Raw genomic sequence first — 10,000 nt, 5'->3', positions numbered from 1 at the left:
ACTAATGCTACACTAAAGAAACCTCGGGAAACTACTGAAGCACGTAACACACACATCCTCAAACACACACACACATGCTACTGTCTGTCAGCTATAAATAATCTTAAACTGGTGTCCTATAGAGATTCAGTAAGCAGCAGAGATGAAGGGTTCACGGCTCATCAAACCCTTCACTGAATGCTAGTTTAAGAAGTCTAACAGTCAGAAAGGTAATTTGGCAACATGTGAGAAGAGGAAGTTTCGAAGCAGCGACGAGACAAATATATTCCAGGAAACACCATCATCATCATCATCATCATCATCATAGCTGTGGGTTTATGGGTCTATGATTATGATGCCTTCACTTGCTATTGGAAATTTCCTATTACGAGCCTGTCGCGTTCCGGTTCTTATTAAAACCAAAATGATATTTAGCGTCCCATTTATTGACAACCATATAAACATTCACTGCACTGCATCCGGATAGTCAGCTTGCTGACGGTTCTGGAATGTCGGTCAAATACAGGCTATTTTCACTGTTTAAAACATACAATGTGCTTCAAATTATTATTCATTATTCGTAAATATGCACTACTTTAACATCAAGACAAGATCTCGTAGCTGTTGGGGGAAAACTAAAGAATAGCCGTTCGCTCTCTTCTCCGCCATGTTTAAAGTTTATGGCCTGCCCAACTTGGTTTCCCAGTAGTAAATATGAGTTGAGAGGGCGTTCATGTCCAAAATCCAACTAGTAATTTCCAACTAGAAAAACTACAACTAGGAATTTCCAACTAGGAAACGACAACTAGGAAGGCGTTAATGTCCAAAATCCAATTAGGAAACAAACTAGGAAACTCCAACTAGGCATTTCCGACTAGGAAACTCAGACTTGGAATTTCTTACTAGGAAACCCCAACTAGGAATTTCCGACTAGGAAACTTCAACTAGGAATTTCCGACTAGGAAACAACAACTAGGAATTTCCAACTAGGAAATTCCAACTAGGAAACTCAGACTTGAAATTTCTGACTAGGAAACTCCAACTAGGAATTTCCGTCAAGGAAACTTATATTTACGATAATTCTGATAGCATGTGAAGGCAACATTACATGCCTGTTTATTAAGATTTGTGCTGCCTTCATGTGCTATTGGAATTATTATAAATATGAGTTTCCTAGTCAGAAATTCTTAGTCAGAGTTTCCTAGTCAGACATTGGTCATGAACGCCTTCTCAAGTTGTATTTACTGTGGAAAACTCGATAACTCGAAACTTGATAGAGAAAATGGCCTGTATTTGATTTGAAATTGCGGATAGATTCTAGGTAACGCGGTGAATGTTTAGATGGTTGTCAATCATTTTGGCTTTAATAAGATTTTCACAATAAATAGGCAAGAATAAACCTGGTGTCCTCCACGATTTCTGTCTTTTCCAACAATAAAGCACTTGAACGTGACAAGCTCGTAATCACGACTTCAAGAGTAGGACATTTTCATTAACACGTGAAGGCATCATAATAAAATCATCATACGCCACATATTTTACTACGTTTATGGATCCTTTGATAATGAGCTTATGCCTTCATATGCAATCGAACATTTCCTACTTCCTATTCTACTTCCATGCTATTGTAGCTGTGTATAAAACACAATATTTTTTCAAATAATTATTCATATTTGTAAATATGCACTACTTTAACATCAAGACAAGGCAATGTAGCTGTTGTAGAATAATTAATAAAGAATAGCAGTCACAGCAGCATCGCCGTGTTTAAAGATTATGGCCCGCCCAACTCGGAAACTCGGATGTCATAATGATCCTCGAGCTTCCCAGTGGTAAATACGATTTAAGAGGGCATTCATGTCCAATTTCCGACTAGGAAACTACAATTAGAAAATTTCCAACTAGGAAAAAACAACTAGGAATTTCCGATTACGAAACTCCAACTAGGAATTTCCAAATAGGATTTTCCGACTAGGAAACTACAACTAGGAATTTCCGTCTAGGAAACTCCAACTAGGAATTTCCAACAAGAAAACTCCAACTAGGAATTTCCAAATAGGATTTTCCGACTAGGAAACTACAACTAGAAAATTTCCGACTAGGAAACTACAGCTAGGAATTTCCTATTAGGAAACTCCAACTAGGAATTTCCGACTAGGAAACTACAACTAGGAAATTTCCAAATAGGATTTTCCGACAAGGAAACTACAATTAGGAAATTCCCGACTAGGAAACTCATACTTAGGATAATTCCGATAGCACATGAAGGCAGCATTAAACACTCATTTTTGCTCAAATAAATGCCGCCTTGGTGAGCAGAAGAGACTTCATTCAAAAACATTTAAAAATCCTAATGATTTCTTACTTTTAACCGGTAGTGTAATTACTGATTTCCTCTAGGGAAATGGATGAAAATACTGATGATATTTAATTCAGGAACCAATATGTATATACTGTTAAACTGTACCTCCTCCAAAACTATTAGTAAATCATGGTTCATGATGTAAACTAATGACTACTGGATATTTACAATAAACAGGGTGATGAGCCCTTCAGGAAATAAAAGCTTTAAAGGAAATGCTGATTGTAGAAATGGTCATGTGATCACCCTCATGTAGAATTAAATCGACATGACTGCAGTTCATCTCACTGTAAACAGATTTGTCAATGCATTTTCCATTTCTTTAGAAGAAAAACGAAACAAATGACTCTCCGATTGAATTCTACCACAGAATTTCTGCTTTAAAGTGCTGTGGAGGAACATCTCAAATGGCTGGAAAACACCGACGTCTGAAGCACGGATGAGGAAAACAGGAGAAAATATCATGCATCAATGATCTATTGGAGGAAAGTGTAACCAGTAAACCTGTGTGAATTATGGGGTGAATTGTTTTTCCTGACATGAGGATGAAAGAAGAAGAGCACTCACTAGTGTGTGTTAACTAGTCCTATAGTTAGTCTTCTCACAGCGCATGAAAGCAAGAAACTCGGTGCTGAACTCAAAAGGCACCAGATGCTTCCATAATCAATAATAACTCACGTATGTAAACATACAAATGCATGTGAAATATCAACGGATCCTCAAGCAGCTTCATGTGTGGATGGCGCTTCTGCCTGAAGACGAAGAGCTCCTTCATCAGTTTCATGGGGTGTCGTCATACTTAAGCGTGTTGATTTGCCTCTACAATCTCTATTTTACATCATGCTGAAGAGATACGTTGCATAGAAGTTCAAACTTGCTGCAGGAGACGGCTCTGATCATGAGGGTTTAAAGGCATGCTGAGCGCTAGCAGCTTCCAGGAGACGAGCAGACCGAGCCGCACATGCTCAGTTTGGAGGTCTCGGGTTCGGGTTCGGTCTCTTCGTCCTCGGTTCCTCCTTCGGCTTCGGCTTCATCGGCGTCTGGATCTCCATCTCCATCTCCATCTCCATCTCCATCTGCTCCCAGACAGCCCTCCTCCTGCCGACGCTTCAACCTGAACACACAAACACACACACACACACACACACACACACACACACACACACACACACATATGATCTGCTGTAAAACACACAACTGCACACAGATCTGATGTAAAACACACACATCTGGTGTAAAACACACACAACTGCACACAGCTCTGCTGTAAAACAAACACAACGTCACAGATAAAACCCACAACTGCACACACATCTGGTGTAAAACACACAACTGCACACAGATCTGGTGTAAAACACACAACTGCACACACATCTGGTGTAAAACACACAACTGCACACACATCTGGTGTAAAACACACAACTGCACATGCACACACATCTGATGTAAAACACACACAACTGCACACAGATAAAACACACAACTGCACACACATCTAGTGTAAAACACACACAACTGCACACACATCTGATGTAAAACACACACAACTGCACACAGATAAAACACACAACTGCACACACATCTAGTGTAAAACACACACAACTGCACACAGATCTGGTGTAAAACACACAACTGCACACACATCTGATGTAAAACACACACAACTACACACAGATAAAACACAACTGCACACACATCTGATGTAAAACACACACAACTGCACACAGATAAAACACACAACTGCACACACATCTGGTGTAAAACACACAACTGCACACAGATCTGGTGTAAAACACAACTGCACACACAACTGCACACAGATAAAACACACAACTGCACACACATCTGGTGTAAAACACACAACTGCACACAGATCTGGTGTAAAACACACAACTGCACACACAACTGCACACAGATAAAACACACACAACTGCACACACATCTGGTGTAAAACACACACAACTGCACACACATCTGGTGTAAAACACACACAACTGCACACACATCTGGTGTAAAACACACACAACTGCACACAGATCTGTGTAAAACACACACAAATGCACCTGTCCTGTATGGGATCAATAGTAAAAGAATTGCGGTCACGGATAAAAAATAATAATAAGCGTGAATCAAAAATTTAAAAATATATTGCACAAACTGAAAGAAATCATGCAAAATGATCAGAAAAGCAAACACAATGCGGTCATTGGTGTCAGAGGTAGACGAAGTACACAACTTCCTTACTTGAGTGAAAGTACAGATACTACTGGTCAAATATTACTCTGTTACAAGTAAAAGTTGTAAAGACCTATTTTTACTTAAGTAAAAGTACAGAAGTACTCATTTTTAAAAATACTTAAGTATCAAAGGTAAAAAGTAAATGTGAATGCATTGTTTTATTATTGTTGCATTGTTGTATGTAATACTTAAAGTACCGTATGCCTCTGAATCTATGCCTGCACACCTACCCTCTTGTCAATATCAAATTTATTTCTAGAACACAGTTCCAGTAGTGGGATTGATTATGAGATTGAATAAGTCACTCAATAACGTCCACAATGGTTTCGGACACCCAAATGGCTGTTCCCTCAAATTGCCCAATTTAAAGTTTGTTGGCTTTTAGTATGAATATGTTAGCCTTGCTGTTATCTATAAGCTAGTGTGCTCCAAAAAAGTGACAAAATTCGCATTTAGATAACCAAACCCAACGTTGAAAATGAAAATCAGGTTTATGTCAGAATCCAATGGCAGATTGACGTTGATCTCCAACATTGGACAGACGTTGTATTGTGGTTGAAAATGAAAATAGGGTTGACGTCAGAAACCAACATCAGTCGGGTTCTGACGTCAACCCGACTTTTATTTTCAATCAATATCCAACGTCAATCTGACGTCGGGTTCTGACATCAACCTGACTTTCATTTCCAACCAAAATGCAACCCCTGCAACCAAAATCATCCACTGACTGATGTTACTTTCTACTCAAGGACCTTGACAGAATTGTAGTGGAGTAAAAAGTACGATATTTGTCTTTCAAATGTAGAAGTTAAAGTAAAAAGTTTCCAGAAAAAATAATACTCAAGTAAAGTACAGATACTCAAAAAGTGTACTTAAGTACAGTACTCAAGTAAATGTACTTTGTTACTGTCCACCTCTGTGTGACGTCAACTCCCCTCTTCGACTGATTGGCTAGAGGAGGAGCTGTCAATCTAGAACTAGTGGACCAATGGTGACGCAAAATGTAAAAATGTACGAGAGCACAGCGCAATAAAACCAAGGAAAACATAATTTTTAAGAAAACATGAACATAAGTTTAAGTTTTGTGCAGTTTTTATGTGTTTAAAGTTTTTATTCCTGCTTGTTATTTTTTGATTCACGATTATTATATTTTGATTTGTGACCACGTTGTTTGGTATTCTGATCATTTTTTTTAGTTATATATATATACAGTGTATTTGTGTTTTTAAATGTTTGATTCATGCTTATTTTTTTATCTGTGACCGCAATACTTTAGAAGAGATATTGATCCCATAGCCCTGCTTTACCAGCACACATATATATATATATATATATATATATATATATCAAGAGCTGTTTTTTTCATGCACTGGTCAATTTTCATAGCATGTTTAGACTAGTGGAGAGAAAGCATGCAGAATGCACACTGTAGTGTTTTTGTTTTACTTTTAATGTGTTCTGGCCGTTCATTCGCACAACAGTGTTTGGAACTCGAGAACTCAAACTGGGAAACAGGATCCAAGGTGCAAGTTTTTGAAAGCAATACCGTAAACGTAAAAACGTGAATCTGTGTAAACGGTGACGCATATAGGGATGGGAATTGATAAGAATTTAACGATTCCGATTCCATTATCGATATTGCTTATCGATCCGATTCCTTATCGATTCTCTTATCGATTCTTATTGGGTGAGGGAATAAGTACAAATTTGTTTGTATTAACTCCCTTTAATATCTGATCAAATTGATCATTATCACATTCATTGATCCGGACAAAAAAATAAATAGAACTGCCATTTATGTGCCATAAAAACTAAAAACACAGACTGAAAACAGTTAAGGAAGAGCTTGTGCCTTTTCGAATATTAACAGTGCTCATTTGTATTAGGCTACTGAGTTACTTAAACAATCTTTGTCAAATAATACACAGGTTTTCTTCACATTTTGAATGTTTTTGTTTCCATTTGTTTAATTTCAAGATCTGATGTGACTTATCCATTGTTGTTTTTACATCTACAAAGCTGGGAGCACTAAATGATATTCAGTCACATTATACACGCTTTTAACATTAAATAAAGCACATAAATAGTACCTGATATTATCATTGCCACACTTTGAGATTGTTGTTCCAGCGCGATGTCGCAGTAAAATAGGATCCGTTTCAAATAGAATTGTTGCGTGTCGCGGCTGGTTAAACTTTGATTAACATGGAAAATGATACTTTTTATCGCGTGTCGCACCGTCGTGTCACATGTAGTTAGGACGCGGTCAGAGCGCTTCTGCCTCGATGCCATGTTTGCTCATAGTGTTTGCTACATTCTGAACCAAAACAACGCAGCACGTGTGTGACGTCGTGTCACATTTGAACGAGCGGAACCGATAAGCGGAATCGTTAAGCAGGCATACTAACGGTTCCAAGGAATCGATTCACTGGGCACCGGTTCTGAAGAAGAACCGGTTCTCGGTTCCCATCCCTACGCATATTACATATTTAGTCTATAGATATGCGTGTTTGAGCGTAGTCTTTCTTTACAAACTGACACCTCCAGTTACTTGTCTGGTCTGCATATACAGCGTTTATAGTCATTCCCGCCGATCCATGTGAACGGGAATCATTCTGATAACGTTTTCATCTGTACAGAGGAAAAACTTTTGTTGTGAAAAAAAAAAAAACTGAGTGATTTGAGGACAGAATTTTCATTTCTGGGTGAACTAAGCCTAATCTTCAAGAACATATGACTGAGAACTCTAGTTTTTATATTCTCACTTTTCACGGTTGAAGATCATGAACTCCTGCTGGACGACTTCAAGGCACTCCTGAAGATACTCGTTCTCCTGCAGGAGGAAACAAAGACAACCATCAGCCGTCAGACGCCAGTCACATTCACACAACCATCGTTCAGAGTTATCTAGTCTAATATCTATTATTTATACATCGTTCATGGAGCGTTATTTTTACTGAAATGTTTCAGTTGGACGTTCGTCTAACGTTTTAAAATGTTACTATTGTTTCAGAGAACATTCAAAACTAACGTTCCAATAACGTTTGAAGAATGGAATGTTCCTTTAACGTTCGCATGACCAAGAAAAAAACATTTATTAACAATTCACTAGTTCACACTTACAAATAAGTTAGATAGAATAAATGCGTATTTGGCGTGCTGTCCGAGGAGAGGGCTCCGGGCTCGGTATTCGGCCCGAACCCAGAGTACTCCCCCCGTATTCCTGGCTGTAAAGATTAAGCCAAGAGTGAGGAGTCGGGGTGGTGGAGGGATGCTGAAAAACTGTCAAGGAATATTAGGTGAGTTGACAGTGTGGATATATATATACTTCTTGTCATGCTGATTAGGGTAGACATAATTGTTTGATGACGAGTAGATTGGATTGCTTATTTGAACGTGCTCCTCCCGAACTTTGTTTATAAAACATCATAAACTGGATGTTTAACTGAATGGGAACGTGAGGAAAATGTTCTCAGAACATATTTCTGTCAGCTGTTGTTGTGTTGAGCTCCGAGCACAGAATCCTGCTGGAAACTCCAAAAATAGCCCGGCGTGTTCAGGAGAAGCTGCAGCTCTGAAAGCTTCATAATTTAATCATCCAGGTAATCATGCCTTCGCTTCCGGCGTCTCCAACCATAGAAGCTCATCTTCAGTCAGAGGAGCGAGATGACCTCATCGTCATGTGATCTGATCACAGACACGCCTCATAATCATGTGATCGACACGCCTCATAATCATGTGATCTGATCACAGACACGCCTCATAATCATGTGATCGACACGCCTCATAATCACGTGATCTGATCACAGACACGCCTCAATCATGTGATCGACACGCCTCATAATCACGTGATCTGATCACAGACACGCCTCAATCATGTGAACGACACGCCTCATAATCACGTGATCTGATCACAGACAGGTCTTTAGAGGTCTTTAGAATCGCTTGGAAAGACAGTACGTCATGTTATAAAAAGGCCCTAAAAGCGGCCAGGGCTGAGCACCTCCGCAAACTAATAGAAAATAACCTAAATAATCCAAGGTTTTTATTTAACACCGTGGCTAGACTAACAAATAAACAAGCGTCACCTGAACAAAATATTCCGTTACAGTTCAGTAGTAATGATTTCATGAATTTTTTCACTGAGAAAATAGAAAACATCAGAACCACAATTGTAAACGTTCAATCCTCAATCGCGCCTTATAATTCAGCCTCAATTATCACCCCGCAAGAACAATTACAGTGCTTTACAACTATAGAACAAAAAGAGTTAAATAAACTTATCACTTCATCTAAAACAACATGTTTATTAGATCCTATACCAACTGAACTACTGAAAGAAGTGTTACCTGTAGTGGAAGAACCTCTCCTCAATATTAACTCATCTTTATCTTTAGGTTATGTTCCAAGAACATTTAAACTGGCAGTTATAAAACCTCTCATTAAGAAACCACAATTAGACCCACATAATCTAGCAAATTATAGACCCATTTCAAATCTTCCATTTATGTCTAAAATACTATAAAAAGTGGTGTCCGTTCAACTGGGCTCTTTCTTACAAGAAAATGACACCTATGAAAAGTTTCAGTCTGGATTCAGACCGCATCATAGCACTGAAACTGCGCTCGTTAAAATCACAAATGATTTACTCTTAGCTTCTGACCAAGGCTGTATCTCAATACTAGTTTTACTTGATCTTAGTGCTGCGTTCGATACTATAGATCATACAATACTCTTAGATCGACTACAAAATTATACCGGTGTTCAAGGACAAGCATTAAGCTGGTTCAGATCATACTTATCTGACCGCTACCATTTTGTCTATTTAAATGGAGAAAAATCGATCATAACTTCAGTAAACTATGGAGTGCCGCAGGGATCTGTGTTAGGCCCTCTGCTATTCACAATATATATGATGCCACTTGGAAATATTATAAGGAAACATGGAATTAGTTTCCATTGTTATGCTGATGATACTCAAATCTATATTTCATTATGGCCAGATGAAAACGCTAAATTATCCAAATTGACAGAGTGTGTTAAAGATATAAAAGATTGGATGACGCGTAATTTTCTTTTATTAAATCCAGACAAGACAGAGGTAATACTTATCGGTTCAAAAAACCGCCCACAAAACCTCTCACAATACAACTTTAACATCGTAGGATGTCCTGTTACTTTATCCTCTACAGTAAAAGACCTGGGTGTTATACTAGACTGCAACCTGTCTTTTGAAAATCATATGTTTCATATGTTACAAAAACAGCCTTTTTCCACCTTAGAAACATTGCTAAGCTACGTAACATGCTATCAGTTTCTGACGCAGAAAAGCTAGTTCATGCATTCATGACCTTGAGACTAGATTACCGTAATGCTTTATTAGCTGGTTGTCCTGCATCCTCAATAAACAAGCTACAGTTA

The 10,000-nt window shown here is 38.4% G+C and overlaps 1 protein-coding gene across 1 annotated transcript in view; it reads right to left on the bottom strand.

Annotated features, from left to right (window-relative positions):
• Nucleotides 1-2,385: 2,385 nt before the first annotated feature.
• The window catches only part of stk32c (serine/threonine kinase 32C), a 95,569-nt gene continuing 87,954 nt past the window's right edge, over nucleotides 2,386-10,000 (bottom strand). Inside the window, exons 11-12 of the mRNA XM_081350504.1 lie at nucleotides 7,345-7,412; nucleotides 2,386-3,455 (exon numbers count right to left, since the gene is read on the bottom strand). Of these exons, the coding sequence (XP_081206630.1) occupies nucleotides 3,266-3,455; nucleotides 7,345-7,412 (258 nt within the window). The 3' untranslated portion in view covers nucleotides 2,386-3,265. The remainder of the gene's footprint in view (nucleotides 3,456-7,344; nucleotides 7,413-10,000) is intronic.

This window comes from Scardinius erythrophthalmus, assembly GCF_964197995.2.
Source record: "Scardinius erythrophthalmus genome assembly, chromosome: 21".
NCBI classification, from domain to species: domain Eukaryota; kingdom Metazoa; phylum Chordata; class Actinopteri; order Cypriniformes; family Leuciscidae; genus Scardinius; species Scardinius erythrophthalmus.
The sequence above is the reverse complement of the archived record's forward strand: the minus strand, read 5'-3'. Positions and strand labels throughout refer to the sequence as shown.